Here is a 16,004-nt window from a genome sequence, read left to right as displayed (position 1 = left end):
TGGTGTTAATTATATGCATTATTTTGCATGTAATAAGCCCACTTTTATTTGTATATAGCCAATTTTATTTAGTGCCGAAGTGGAGTGGGGAATGGTGGAATTCCGTTACTTTGTTAATGCAGGAATGCAATTTAAAGGTCAGCGAGTGGGGTTAGCTACCCTGTACCGGGTTTAATACCCACCCTGCACCTGCGAGTCAGCTACCCTGTACCGGGTTGAAAATTTCACCAAGTCAACGTTTAAATGCAAACCCAGAGATGGTTTGTATGCAAATGAGGGTGTTTTTTCAAAAACCCATACAAATTAGTTTTTCGGAAATTCATTCGCGGCACCGGAACCTTTTCTGGCGTGCGGACCCCCACTTCGATGTCGGAGAGTATGTAAGGGAAATAAAGCAAAATCTCCCCCAACCAATTATTTATCAGTACCAAAATTATAGTGCATTTCTACCTATTATTCAGCGCTTTTAGCACTGGTTATTTACCACGCCGCACCTAGGGTTTACCCCTATATCCCCTGTTAGCACCATTTTTATTAACAGGTTATGAGCCCGGAAAGGTTCTAGCTAGTGCACTAAAGCGCACTTTGCATTATTGGAAAGCCCTGTTTTCAGGCTTTAATTTGGTTATTGTCGCATATCCGCAGCACGTATATTGACGAAGATATTGCTGTTTTTGTGCAAATTGTTGGTTATAGGTGCTACGTTAGCACCTATCCCCCCTGTAATTACAGTGAGGGGTCGCTATATTAGCGTTTGACTCAGGCCCAATTTTCAGGCACTGCAGCGCTCGCTCGATTGCAAATCCCAAAATTTTTGGTGTGGTTTTTATGGGTTGTGCATCGCTATTGCGATTGGTTCAAATTTTTAGTGCGTTAATTAGGGTTTGCGCTAACGAGTCAGGGCCAAAACCCCTGTATTCGCCCGCTAATAGCCCAGTGATCCACTAACCGAACGCTGCAAATTACCCTGCAGGTTACCCTGCACCCACCTAGCGAATTGAACTTTCGATCGCTAGTGCACCTGGATCGGTACAAATAATACCAGGGCACCCATTAATTGTGGATTTAGGGATTCCAACCCTGTATTTTCAGTGGATTCGATCATTGAAAATAGCAATAAGCCCTATATTTGGCAAGTATAGGCCTGTAACCGTTAGAAGGCAAACGGCTATAGAAAATCCTAGATTGGGGTATTTACCCTTAGGCGACTAGGTTAGTTTTTAACTATAATTCAGGCCACCCTACAATGGAAGACAGCCCTATGTCGGGCCTCCCAGGCCCAATTCCACCGGATAGGGGCCCTGAATCCAGCCCGAATGAAGTTCTAACCGCTAAATTACAGGCGCAAGACCTGCAATTAAAAGCGTTAACTACGCAATTGGATCAACTTCAGCACACAATTCAACAGTTAACATCTCTGTTGACGCTGAAAAATGGTGAACCCACTAGTTTTAGTGGTATTGCGGGTATTAATACCCCCAATAGCGGTAATCTGGAGGCCAACCCACAGATTTTTAGCGCTAATACCGCTACCGCACCACCTAATCCACCCGGTAACCTAATTCTAGGTGACGGGATAGGTAAAGAACTATCAAAACGGGTATTTTCCTTCCCCGAAAATTGCAAATTAGTAGGGGCTAGCAATTACGACCTGTGGAAACAGGCACTTATAGTACAATTCAGGGCTATAAAAGCTGCGGAATTTATTTCCAACCCTGAAATTGGCTATAGCCTACCGGAACATGAGCAATCAGTCCTATTATTGCTTATTAAAGACAGCCTAACCAAGGAACCTTTAGAATCCATTGCATGGCATTCCAGCCCTGTAACGGCCTATAAGACCCTGGAAGATAGCTATTCCGTTGCACCCGAAATTAGCAGAGACTCGCTATATCGGGAATTTCACGCCCTAAATTTTTCGAAATTTAGAGGGTCAATACCAGAATTTAACAGCCGTTTTAATTCCCTGGTAGCTAGATTAGCGAATGCCAACGTGCAAATTAGCCCTATCGATGTACGAAATCAATACCTACGGGCCCTGGAGGGGACGTTCCCTACCTGGACCGAACGCCAACGCAGTACCCAACGGGCCCTGCAGGCTATAGGCCAAAATTCGGATCGATTAAATTTGCAATACCTTATGGCGGACCTTATATCCGAAAATTCGATTTCAGGCTCTACAACTGCCAAAGCCACTAATTACAGGGCTGAAGGTCGAAAATCAGGGAAAAAAGGCGCTAAAAAGGACGCTAAAAAGGAAAATAATGGGCAGGACGGCACCTCCAAATCACGAAAAAAGGGCAAATCAACCCCTAATTCGGATTCGGCTATTGCAAAAGATAATAAATCCTCCAATTCCAGCGAATCGAACGCTGGAACTTCCATGATTTCAATGGATTTCGAGTTATTTACGGGCTCGATTCCAGGTGACGTTAGCGTTTGCGCAGCGTATAACGCCCTGGAACAGGCAGGCGATTCGGGCGGTAATTTACCGTACCGGGCACTGCAACAGGAGGTTAATTCCGCTATTAGCGGGGTTATAGAATTATGTTCGGAATCGGATTCGGAACCCGATTATACCGGTAAAACGCTAAAACCACAGGTATTAGCAACTAATTCTAAGGCTAAGACGAAGCCTGGAAGCGGCGTAAATAGGGACCCTAAGCCCCGACGGCTAGGCTACCCGGTCCTGTACGATACAGGTAGCACGCACCATATCTTTGCAAATAAGCAATTTTTTACCGATTATACCCCCGGCTCAACAGTCGAAATCGGTACCGGAGGTGGCCCTGTTAGGCCTATTGGCACTGGAACTGTTAAAATACAGGTCCGGTATGGCTCCAAAATTGACGAATTTAGAGAGGTTACGTTAAATAACGTGCTATATATCCCCTCGTTTGGAATAAATATCGTTAGTGGGCTAATACACTACAATACAGGGGGCGTATTATTAAAAAATACCCTGTACGATCGGGATCGCAAGGCGTGGGGACGCCTAAATACCGCCAAAAATTTGTTCTGTTTGGAGGTAAAAGGGTGCGATATCCTTATTCGAAATACTACATCTACGGTTTCGAATTACGCCTGTGTAATTGGTGAATATAGCACCGCCTCTAGCCTAACCTTACAGGGGGTTACAAAGGGCTACGCAGCCCCGTTGGAGGTAAAACTAAATAATATAGTCCCTGAAGACCAAGACGACTATAAAATCTACACCGATTCGGAACCGGGAGAAAATACGGTAACGGAAGTGTTAAATCCCAAACAAAATAAGGATATAACCGTAGATTTACCTGTAATGCAGAAATTTAGTGCAAAAACCCCTGAAAATCCACGTGAGATTGGGCCCCGTAGGCCCGGTAAGCCGCTAGATGACCCTTTTAAGCAGCCTAATACAAAAGGGGCTAATACCGAAAAAGAGGGGGTTTCCCACACAAGAAATCCGTTGTTAGAACCTCCTTTAGTACCGGAATTAGTGCAGGCCCCTGTAAATTACCTCCCTTTAAGCCTAAATCGAACTACCGATGGTTGGGTAACAGCTGAAGGAGACGGAATTACAGGCGATTGTGACGAAATCCAGGCCCAAAAAGCCCTGTTATGGCACAGGCGCTTAGGGCATATAGGGTTGTTATTGCTTAAAAAGACCGCTAAAAACGCAGACGGTCTACCTAATTTCGACAAAATTAGGGCTATTACCTGCATTACTTGCATTAAAGCCACCTCTGTTAGGCGTACAAATAAAGGGGCACTCCCTACACCCCCTAATATCCTCGATTCCATAGAGGGTGATACAGTAACCCTTAAACCTAACCCTCACAATAAAAAACCCGTATTTTTGTTATTAGTGGATCGAAAATCACGTTTTCGGTGGTCGATCTCACTACGGAATAAAGCCGGACCTACGGTTTTAGTGGCTATTAAAGGCTTTTTTAAGGTTTTAAAAGCTACGTACGGGCGCTACCCCACTAAATTTCATTTTGATGGGGGGCACGAGGTAAATACAGAGCTTCAAGATTGGTTTGCAAGTAAAGGTGTTAATTTTAGCACCTCCAACCCCTACAACCATGGCCAAAACGGGCTAACGGAACGGTCCGTTAGGGTTATTTTGGATAGGCTAAGGTCTACCATTTTAGCGGCAGGTCTACCACTATATTTATGGTGTTATTTACTGTCAGCCGTGGTTGATTTAGTTAACCGTACAGCGGTAACTAACAGGGAGTTAACACCCTACGAGGAATTTTATTCCGAATTTCAACCTGGATTACCACACAGGCCTAATTTAGGCCATTATCGGGTTATTGGTACCGTATGCCAGGCTATTATACCGCTGGAAAAACGCCAAAAATCCAACAAATTGGCTCCCCGAACGGAAACAGTAAGGCTTTTAGCCCATTTATCCAATTCTACAGCGTTGGTTTACGCCCCCGCCAGACGGGCCGTATATAAAACCTCTACCGTAAAAATTTTAGAGGGTATACCCGCTGAAAATTTGGCTATTCCAGGGGAAACGCTACAGATTTCAGAGGGGGAAAATCCAGATTTAGAGGGGGATTCTAATTCTGAACCTGAAGACGAAATCTACAGCGCCAAAACTTTGGATCCAGTGGATAATAATCCCCTACCTCCCGCAATTACAGTTCCTCCCTGGCCTGTACAGTCTACTGTTCGCCCCCCAGAGCTTATAACGGTAGCGGTGCCTAATTCAGCACCTAAAATAACGGAAGTTCCGGTGTTTTCGGCACCTAAAATACAGAATATGGAGTTAAATTCGCAGTTCGAAAACCCAGATTCTATGGATATCGATTACGTGCATTATCTTTGTTATCAAACCCAAAAGAAAACAAAGAAAAAGCCCACTAAAGACGGCGAACCAAATAGCTACCAACAGGCCCTAAAAAGCCCTGAAAGTGCTAAATGGTTAGCAGCTTTAGCGTCTGAATTCGACCAGATCGTTACTGCAAAAACCTTCCGTTTTATCCCTAAAATTAAAATGCATACAGGCCGTAGACTAATCTCTACCCGGCCGGTGTTTAAATTAAAAAAGGATGAAAATAATAAGCCTATAAAGTATAAAGCCAGGCTTGTTGTTAGGGGGTTTTTACAGGTCGAAGGCCTAGATTATATCGAGACTTTTGCTAGCACTAGTATACCGCCCACCTGGCGTATATTATTGGCTATAGCTAATGCACAAAATTGGGAAATAGAACAAATCGATTTTATCGGTGCGTTTTTAAATAGTGACCTTACCGACGTAGATATTTATTTGCAAATTCCAGAGGGTTTTAGCGATTGGGCTAGATCTTGCAGCCCTACTACCGCTAAAATTTTAGTGCAAATGGGCTATAATCCAAAGGAAATGCAAGTTATACTGTTGGAAAAGGCGCTATACGGTCTGAAACAGGGCCCAAGAGAATGGCAAACAAAGCTAAAAAGCCTACTTTTTACAGAAGGTTTTAAGCCGCTAATCTCTGATCCAGCTGTCTTTTATAATGCTAAATCCAAGCATTTCATTGTTACTTTTGTTGACGATTGCCTGCTAATAGGTCCTAAATTGCAATATATTCAGGATTTAAAAGCCCGTTTTAACAAAATATACGCATTGGAAGACAGGGGCCCTGCAGCCTATTTTTTAGGCGTTCAGATTATAAGGGACAGGCCTAACCGCCTGCTTTGGCTCCATCAAAGTCAGTATATAGAGGAAGCATTAGCAACGTTCGGATTAGCTGATTGCAAACCTATTTCTGTTCCCTTACAGCCGGGTGTGCTAAAATATAGTGGGGGCAAACCCGTAAATGCGCTAGAAATCAAATTGTTACAGCGTATTATCGGCACCCTAATGTATTTAATGCTATTAACGCGCCCGGACATCGGTTTTGCGGTTCAATGGTTATCTTGTTTTTTAACGAAAGCCACTACAATCCACATAACGGCAGCTAAAAACCTACTTCGCTACTTAGCAGGTACTAAATCCCTAGCAATTTGCTACGGAAATAGGGTAATTAAAGCTAATTTACCACCTAACTCTTTGATTGGGGGTTTTAAAGGCCTAAAATTACTTGGTTTTAGTGACAGCGATTTTGCCGGGGCTAGGGAAGATTCAAAATCCACTTACGGATATTTGTATACCCTATCTGGGGGCCCTATAACGTGGAAGTGCAAAAAGGCTAGTACTATAGCTCTAAGCACCCCAGAAGCCGAAACCGACGCCTTAGCGGAAGCCCTGCGTGAAGCACAGTGGCTTAAAAGCCTATTTACAGAGATTGGACTACCTGTAAAAGGCCCTATTGCAATATTTGGAGATAATACAGGCTCTATAGCTAACGCACATAACCCTACGCACCACCAACGTACTAAACATACGTTATTAAAATTTCACTACGTAAGGGAGTTAGTTACAGAAGGATTAGTGACCCTAAAATACCTGGAATCCAAACAAATGCCCGCTGACGGCCTTACAAAGCCCCTAACGCTTCCAATTCACAAGGTTTTTTTAGAGCTTATAGGGTTAAAACCCCTGTAAACTTAGTTTTTACCTATTGAATTGTAGGGCACCTAGTTAGTTCGTTAGCTAACTACCACCATTTTTCTCCTTTGTTTGCAATTATTGGATTTTTGTTAGCCCGACACCAACCGATCTACCCAAACCTACCCTGCTCAGGTTGATTATTAAGCAACTTATACCGACCTTATACCCGAAGTCGAATCCGAATTTAATTAGCTCGCGTTTTGGGCGACCTAGCGATTTTTAATCTACCCTATATATTAAACTTTTCTGGGATCCACAACAACGAACAGCCAGATTAGCTACCTGGCTTAGTAGTAAGTTCCGTTGGTTATAATCTGTAGGTCGTGGGTTCGAATCCGGGGGTTGTTACAATTCTGGGGGTCTTTTTCAATTCGGAGGTTCAGTCAATCGGGGGTTTGGTACAAAGGGCTTATTCATCCAGGGGGTTCGCACCGGGGGTTCGAGTTGGGTTGGGACACAAGGGGGAATTTCTTTTGTTTTTTTTGTTTTGGGGGTTTTATTTTACGTACTTTTCTTTTCCGACTTTATTTTTGGATTAAGTAGCAAAAGAGAGGGGGTGTTAATTATATGCATTATTTTGCATGTAATAAGCCCACTTTTATTTGTATATAGCCAACTTTATTTAGTGCCGAAGTGGAGTGGGGAATGGTGGAATTCCGTTACTTTGTTAATGCAGGAATGCAATTTAAAGGTCAGCGAGTGGGGTTAGCTACCCTGTACCGGGTTTAATACCCACCCTGCACCTGCGAGTCAGCTACCCTGTACCGGGTTGAAAATTTCACCAAGTTAACGTTTAAATGCAAACCCAGAGATGGTTTGTATGCAAATGAGGGTGTTTTTTCAAAAACCCATACAAATTAGTTTTTCGGAAATTCATTCGCGGCACCGGAACCTTTTCTGGCGTGCGGACCCCCACTTCGATGTCGGAGAGTATGTAAGGGAAATAAAGCAAAATCTCCCCCAACCAATTATTTATCAGTACCAAAATTATAGTGCATTTCTACCTATTATTTAGCGCTTTTAGCACTGGTTATTTACCACGCCGCACCTAGGGTTTACCCCTATATCCCCTGTTAGCACCATTATTATTAACATACCGGAGTTTTATAATAACAAATACGGTAATTATACCAGAAGAAATACGGAAAATCCACGGAAATAAAACCCACGGACACCAAAGAATTTCCAAGATATAAAAACGGTTAAAATAGCATTATAATTTTAAAAAAATACGATAAAAAGTACGAAAAGCCATTAAAAATTGCGAATTTTGTACCAAAAGCAAATCCGCAAAATATAGGTTTTACGGATTTTTATAACCTTTACCAGCCCCCAGTAAGGTATGGCAGACCATGACAATGGATTTTATCGTTAAATTACCTTTTTCGGAAAAATTATTTATTAAGACCAAGTACGACAGTATATTGGTTATAGTGGACAAATTTACCAAATACGCCTATTTCCTATTATATAAAAAAAGCAGCAACGCCGAAAAAATCGCTTATATATTTTTACAAATAATTGTTAGCAATTACGAATTTCCAGAAAATATTATTACAGATAAAAACAAGTTTTTTATATTAAGATTTTGGAAATCCCTAATGGAATAGTTAGGAATAAACTATAAATTATCCATAGCATTCTACTTACAGACGGACGGACAAATAAAACGAGCCAACCAAATATTGGAATAATATTTAAAATGTTATATAAATTATAAATAAAATAATTGGGTACGGTTGTTATTTATAATATAATTCGTTTATAATAATTTAAAAAACGAAAATACCAAAATAACCCCGTTTTACGCCAATTATAAATTTAACCCTATAACGTACGGAAAACCAAAAACCACGATTACGGCACCGCGAACCGATAAATAAACGAACGAATTACGATAATTATATAAAAGATTCCAGCAGAAATTAGAATTCGTACGAGAAAAAATAATGAAATACGCCAATTAATATCGGATAAAGGGACCATTTTTTAAAAAAGGAAATAACGTTTATTTTATTCGACGCAATATTAAAATATAACGATTTAATAGCAAATTCGATTTTAAAAAGTTTGGACCTTTTAAAATTAATAAGAAAATTAGCGATACCAATTACAAATTATTATTACCAAATATTATAAAAATTTACCCCATATTTTACATATTATTATTGGAACCAGCACTATACGGTACTAATATATAAAAAACGATCGAAATCGACGCAAAATAAACCTATTGTCACAGACCTGAAGGACAGCCACTGGGCTGTCGCTTAGTCATGACCCCTGTCACGTGAAGGCGCGAGGGCCGAGCGCCTCGCGCGCGTATATCTACGCGAAATCTCTGCAGTCTCCGATATGTAGCTCCTCGAGCTACGTCTTCGTCAACAACCACCTGCTACCCTGTACCTGGAAGACTAGATAGCCAATATACTCTGTCCTGTTACCTGATCGCCCGCACCTACCTGTCCGCCCTGCCTGCCCGTGACACCTATAACGTTAAACAAATATTCGACCATAGACGAAACCACGGCAAAATAAAATACTTTATTAAATGGGAAAATTATGGATATAAAAAAAATATTTGGGAACCCTTTAACCACCTCCAGGATTGTTAGGAACCGCTCCGCTAATATTATTAGGAATTGGATTTGCGAACAAATTAGCCAAAAAAAAGGACAATTTAAAAAAACACCACCTATTATTTCCAAAAATTAAGGGCCGACCAGGATTCGAAACCATACCACCAAACAAATTTACAAAAAAGATTAATATGCAATATAAAATAAAAATACCAAAAAAACGACGTATTAACGGAATGTTGCGCAAAAATATTTATTTTATCCAATAACGAAAAATTTGAAGGATCCATCGGGAAAATCGAATTCCAAATAAAATTGGAATCCGGAAAAAACGATTCCAAAGATATTTTAGGTAAAATTTCGGTTAATTGTCGACGTTTTTTTTACTTTGCTTTTTTACGTTCCACCCGATCCAATTCTTTCAAATTATTAATATTACGACGGACTGTGAGGATCAGGCCCCTAGACCTACCCTCAGAATCACGACTCGGCTCCACACCGAGCCAGGGATCGGACAAGGATCCACTACCTCCGGATTTAAGCGCGTCTCTTGAGCGCGTCGTCGATTGTAATTTCTCTCTTCTCTTCAGTTTAGAATTTTCGTCGATAGCGCCTAATACACTGAGGTTCTCCAATGTATGCCTGGCCGTGACAGGTTATACCCCTTTTAACGATATTCGCCAAAAGGAATTACCGACCGGCGGGAAAGAATTATATAAGGGGAAAAAATACGTGATATTACGTAATTGCCAAAAAAGGGATATAATTAATATATCGCATATTAATTATAATAGAATAAATAATATGTCGGCTATGGAATATATTAAGCATATTACGTCGAGGGATATAATTTATATAAGGTACGTTTATTATTATGTAAATAAATTCGATTTTAGGATTGTTTAGCAGCAATTAAATTTTAGTTAACCTCAATATTTATTTGAGAACGATTATAATTTTACCCCCAGTTATTAAGAACCCCAGTTACCCAATTAGACGTTCAGTTGCTTCAACCCACTGTATTTTACCCTAAGAACAGGCTACCCCGATACCTTGATCGTAACACATTCCTCGGGACTTTTTGGGCTGAATTTATACAAAGCTCGGGCAGTCCGAATCCGAAAATTACAAGGCCTTAAAATACGGGTGTATTTTTAATAACGCGTCTTGATAAAAATATAAAAGACGATGTTTTATTTGGGGTTTAAACTAGCTAATTATATTTACAATTTCCGCTTGCGTTAAGAAGCGTATAATCAAAATACAAGCAGCTTTTTTAGGCATGTTCAAACTAAGTTTCACAAATGAACAGGGCCCTGGAATAATTATCTCCTTTTTATTGCGCTAAATTAAAAAGCATTCACCTCCGGTTATTAAGCACCCATTCGTATTCATTGGCAGATCTATACAGCGATAATTTGCACTGGGTATTGTTTGTGTGTGATTTTCGGCCAAACTAGACTAATACGAAACATGGTAACAAATAAAGGCGCCATGCAAAAGAAATAACAGGGTAACGGTAAAAAAAATTATATAATTAAAATTTAACAGTGCGTGGCGCGTTGTTTGGAAATTGGGAATAATTACAATTGCAATATAAAATGGGACAAATTTGGGGGGAGTTTGGCTGGGGATAAATCCCAAAAAGTTTTTCCGCAATATTGTTACTGGATGGGGCCCCGACCAACCGTCCAATATTAATAAGAATTAGCGCGCATATATAACCAGGTAGTTGCTTTTCAAAAGTCTGACATTTATTTCAATAGATAAAAAACTGGCAAAAGATTATATCAAAGTCCAAATATAAATTTACCTTCTCTCAGTAGAACTTTACATATGTACTGGCTTTTACCACATATTTACAGTTAGTTTATTTAGGTTTCAAAAAATAAAAACAGCACGTACCTTCTACATTAAATATTTCTAAAATTAGAGGTGACATAAACAGAACGCTTATATTATCAAAAGACGGTCGCTTAGTTGTCTCAAGGCACAGATTTCGATATGTATCAAACATCCGGTTGCATTATTATAAAGAGCTCAAGAACACAAGTAAAATAACATGTAAGCGTTTTAAGGCTCTGTCCATTGGTTGGGTACACGGGCTAGTTCGGCTACGTCGCCCCAATGCCCCGACACCTGGCTGCCAGGAAAGGTTTTGGTACAAGCTCAAAACGGTGGAAACTGCACCTACTTTATCCTATCAGGAATGCTGCTATCAAATTTGCGGTGCTGGCAAAGCATTATACTTTCATTGCTGAGAGCAGCGTTGGTAAATAAATCAGTTTTATTTCCCAAGGGCATCTTATAAATCTACGGTTGTACTATCATATTAATAGGAAGCTGTTCCGTGCAAGGGCGGGGTCCTATCCACTATCTCAATCAGCATTTACGGCAGTTGGAAATGCTTGGATATTGTTTTGTTCCAAATCTGAGCGATAGAAATGTGCGCGAACTTGCGACAATCAAGTATCCACCATGTTCTGTCGAGAAAACAGGAGTGCTGATTTTCTTTTCGACCCCAGACCCTTGCTGTAAACCGAGGCGCAGCCCGCTTGGCTGCATACAGCAGTTGCGTGCACACAGCAGATATGCACATAACCTAACTCAAAGTAATTACTATTTGCGCTGTAATCAAAGCTACCATCCCATAGTCTCCAAAAAGGGTTTTTTATAACACACAAAAGAAAAAAAGAAAGGAAAAAAAGGTTTATAGCCTTTCCTGATCAGGAAGTAAAGATGGCCACCGAGTTGACGAAGCCGTTCTTGTTATCCTGCCACCTCGCAACATCCACCCCATTTACAGTTATCTGCGACCCGACGCCGACGGTGTTGAGGTTGTACATCTTGACAGAACTCTTGTCCACGTCCATGATCTGGGTCTGGCAAGTCTGGCCCTGGCCCTCCTGCGCACACGTCACGTTGTAATTGTCAAAGAAGCTGTAGAGCCCCGCACCGTAGACCAGGATCTCCTTGCTGTTGGCGGCCCGGAAGCCCCAGCCGCTTTGGCCAGTCTTGAAGGTCGGGTCGGAAAATGCCTTGTCGACGGGGAACGGAATGGATGCGTCGGGATTGGGCTGGTAGTAGGCCGTCTCCGTCTGCACCTGGCCGGCAAAGATGTTTTGCGTCGACACAAACTGGTACTCGTACATCTGGTGATGCTCGACGCCCGTTCCCCACAGCCAAATCTTGCCCTCCTTGCTCTCGACCAGCAGGCCGCGGCCGGCGTAGACGGTGATCTGCACCAGTCCGGCGTCGCGCTCGGCGTCGTGGTCGGCGACCCAGAGCCAGCAGTTCTCGTTGAGGAGGTTGGATGCGGAGGCGGTGATGTGCATGGACATAAAGGCGGCTATGCACTTCTTGTCAAGGTTCTTGGCGTCAATCTTGGTGGCGGGCGTCTTGGGGCACTCTTTCGCCGACAGGTTGGAGCCAGCGAAACCACCTATGCGGGTGTGGACGTCCCACATGCCAGATGGGGTGGTGGATGCGAGGTTCCACTGGATCAGGATGGCGCCCATCTGCTGTCCGCGCGTAGACAGCACCATGTCGGACCACTCGACCGCCGCTCCCGTCTCACCTGGCTTGCCGACCTGCACAACAGGCTTGGGTGAAGCCATCGAGTTGAAGAACTCACCCTCGGAGATGATGACAGGGAGGGCCTCGCCGGTGATGCGCATGCCGGCGGGGATGTAGATGGTTGACCTGACGACATACATGCCGTAGTCAAAGAAGAGGACCTTGTTGGAGGAGCTGGCCTTCTTGACAGCGGCGGCGATGGCTGCCGTGTCGTCAGTCTTGCCGTCTCCCTTGGCACCCTCGGACTTGACCGACAAGAACTGCGAGGCAGGCACCTCGGCGTATGAAGGCCGCGAGCGCTCATAAAAGTTGGTTCCCGCAGTCAGGGCTGCAGGACGGGCAAAAGGAGTGATTGGACCCTGGAAAGCAGTCGGGCCGCCAGAAGCAGTGTAGCGGTTACCCTGGCCCCATCCGGTGATTGTTGTGAACGATGCTGAGCCGGCAAGGAGGACACTGTTGCTGGGGCCGCTGATTGCAGTGGGAACGTTGAACAGGCGGATGTTCTCGAGGATGAGCGTGTTTGCCTGTGCGGGATTGTTTTGCTGTCCCGGGGGCTTGCGGCTGGTCACGACTCCAATCGGGGTGTTGCTGATTTCCGAGTCGATAAACACGATTGATGCCACGGGGTTGCGGCCAGTGCTGGTATCAACGTTGGAAATGTCCAGTCCGACCTTGCAATCCTTGATGGTGATGCCCGAGTAGGTCCATCCCCAGCTCCACAGCTGCTTGATGGCAGTCTGGGCGCCAATAAAAGTCAGGTTGCGCATGGTGAACTGCTGGTTTCCGACCCGGATACCATCCAGGCCACCCTCAAACACCATGTCGCCAATGTAGCCTCCAGATCCCTCCTCGATAAACATTCCAAAGTGCTTGGTCTGCGTGCCCTTGGCCATCTTGACATGGATGTTCTGCAGGCTGGTAGCCTGCGAGGACGGCCAATGGATTCCGGCGACATCGGCAGCCACAGGCAGATCCGTCATGTCAATGACCAGATTGCGAACCTGCCTCCAAAAGACGTTGGTAGAGCCCCATCCCAGCTTGCCGCCGGCCTGGTACTGGTTGGCGTCGAGGACCCATGCGCCGGTAAAGTTGGAGCTCGGCTTGATGACGGGCATGCAGAGCGGGCTGCCATAAATCTGGGTGAAGTAGTAGTTGATGATCGGAGACGTGATGCGGTAGGTACCAGGGGGGAAGTAGATCAGGCCAGGAGTGGTGGTGGTGGAGTTGCACGATCCCGGACCGCAGCGACCTCCCTCGCTGATGGCGCGGTTGATGGCTACTGTGTCGTCTGCCTTGCCATCACCCTTGGCGCCAAATTCCTTGACGCTGCGGAACACGGTGTAGTTTGACGGGTTCGGCGCATAAGGGGCAAAACCTTGGTGCTTGATATTGGCCAGCCAGTACGAGTCACTGCCGCAGCCCGTCAGTGGCGAGCTGGTCGAGCTCGACGTGGCCGACGCCGAGGTAGATGTGCCAGTCGCTGTCCTGGTACTACTGGTGGTCCCGTTACCATAACCAGGGCTCGTCCTGATGGTTGAGTTGCTGCCAGGGACCGAGTAGGTCGGGATGCTGGAGGGTCCAGTTGACTTTGACGTCAATGTGGCCGCCGCGCTGGAACCGCCGTACGGGCTGCCGTTGCTGCCTCCAGACGGTGTGGCAACACTATTAGACCCGCCCTGCGAGCTACCTTTGCTGGAGCATGGCGGAGGAGGTGTCTTGGGCAGCGTGCATGTCGTGATTGTGCTCTTTACAACCACCGTCACGACTGGAACCTCGACCTTGCCGGGTTGACCGTAGCTGCCCGAGGCGGCGGCTGTGGAGGCCAGCAGCAGGGCCGACAAGACACTGAATGAGTGACTATGCATTATTGAGAGAGAGAGAGAGAGAGAGAGAGAGAGAGCGAGTCGGAAAGGACAAAATTAAGTACAAAAAGAGAACGAATGGACGGGACCGGAAGACTGCGCCTCCTCTGCGGACGTCTTACCGAAGATCCCAAATGACGCGGTGGGCGATGCGGGGGTGGGTTGTGGAGGACCAAAAAAAGAAAGGGAAGGAGGGTTGATGAAATAAAATAGAAAAAAAAAAATTCGAGTCACGACTCGGAAGGATCTGGGGGCAGGAGGAAGGGAGCGAAAAACACAACCATATTTTTTTCTCCTCCCCCGTCGGGCTTGGGAGAGACACACCGAGTCGCTTAGCGAAAAGAGCAAACAAAAACGTTTTTGGTTCAGTTCAGCTGCTGTGCACTTTCGGGAACCCGGAACACTGGCGCCAAGAACAAGGCTTGCAAAATAAACGATAACCAAGCTTGCCCTGCTTGGTTTTATTTTATTTTTTTTCTTTTTATTTTCTTCTCTTTTGTTCAGGCGTGCCTAGCAAGCCTTCCTTGTCTCGGTTGTCTCGGTCCTCAAAGGGTCGAGCAGCAATTCAGGGCAGACCATACTCATGGAGTAGGATGCTACAGAGGCGGCGGCCAACAAGCAATGGCAAAAAAGCCCACGGCTGAAAGACCACAGTGTGCAGAACGAACACAAAAAATTAGGCGATCGAGCGATTGACCAATTACGACGTCTGCAATCTCCCGTTCTGCGCACCAGGGGTAATAGTTCGCTTGTTGGTGGCAGCTAGACTACCAAGTTTAGGCACCGTCCATCTTGTCGTCTAGCGTTGATCTAGGTAAATTCTACTCATTCCTTGGTCGGGCTTTGGGTTTGCGACTATTTCATATCTGATAAACACTGGGCCACTCTTGCTGTTGATAGTTTTAGTCTTTTACACGGCTTTTTTTCTGTCCGTTTTGTTGTGGGTTGTGTCCAAAATCCGACGAGAACGAAAAAAAAAAAAAAAAAAAAAAACACAGAATACCCCAGTATAAAAAAAGCAAATCATTGGACGATCTTCTGCAAAAGGCAGCCAAGATTCATCCCGTCATCATGCCATTCTCGCATCCCCCCGCATCACATGAGCTGCACCTTGAGATGAGCACACCATCCATTTTGCATCCATGGTTCGGCAGCTGATGGATGCACTGACATTCCAGCTGAAGGATATTTTAGGACTAGCCGAGTGCTCCCTTGGCCTCGTCCCCTGCATTAGCTTGCCTTTTTTACTCTCGACGCGACTTTTTTACGGAGCAAGTACTCCAGGGCTGCCAAGACATGCAGCAATTACGTATTTTGAGTCTATACCCCCAAGTCAACATTTCACCCATACCTAATTACCACGAAGTTCCATCTACAAATCCAAGACATGCGAAAAAAAAACGTGCCTTGCAAAGACAGCCCTAACTCTAATCCCGACATGTCCGAGACCTTTGTGTCTGG

The 16,004-nt window shown here is 44.4% G+C and overlaps 3 protein-coding genes across 3 annotated transcripts; 2 read left to right on the top strand and 1 right to left on the bottom strand.

The window, feature by feature from the left end:
- Positions 1–35: 35 nt before the first annotated feature.
- Positions 36–498, top strand: MGG_15512 (uncharacterized protein; the record flags this gene model as incomplete). The annotated part of the gene is made up of 3 exons (XM_003713287.1): positions 36–150; positions 308–376; positions 440–498. Coding segments are annotated over 3 exons (243 nt in total), but the record flags the coding sequence as incomplete, so codon positions are not given.
- Positions 499–7,115: 6,617 nt separating this feature from the next.
- On the top strand, positions 7,116–7,578 carry MGG_15511 (uncharacterized protein; the record flags this gene model as incomplete). The annotated part of the gene is made up of 3 exons (XM_003713286.1): positions 7,116–7,230; positions 7,388–7,456; positions 7,520–7,578. Coding segments are annotated over 3 exons (243 nt in total), but the record flags the coding sequence as incomplete, so codon positions are not given.
- Positions 7,579–11,387: 3,809 nt separating this feature from the next.
- On the bottom strand, positions 11,388–14,576 carry MGG_14087 (beta 1,3 exoglucanase). Its single transcript, XM_003713285.1, has one exon. It carries the CDS (start codon positions 14,544–14,546, stop codon positions 11,832–11,834), a length of 2,715 nt encoding a protein of 904 aa, XP_003713333.1. The 5' UTR covers positions 14,547–14,576; the 3' UTR covers positions 11,388–11,831.
- Between the last annotated feature and the right edge of the window lie 1,428 nt (positions 14,577–16,004).

Source organism: Pyricularia oryzae, chromosome 2 (assembly GCF_000002495.2).
Source record: "Pyricularia oryzae 70-15 chromosome 2, whole genome shotgun sequence".
Classification (NCBI taxonomy): domain Eukaryota; kingdom Fungi; phylum Ascomycota; class Sordariomycetes; order Magnaporthales; family Pyriculariaceae; genus Pyricularia; species Pyricularia oryzae.
The sequence above is the reverse complement of the archived record's forward strand: the minus strand, read 5'-3'. Positions and strand labels throughout refer to the sequence as shown.

Coding starts and splice junctions, on each gene's coding strand:
- MGG_14087 (XM_003713285.1), bottom strand. CDS start 14,546: ATGCATAGTCACTCATTCAGTGTCTTGTCGGCCCTGCTGCTGGCCTCC.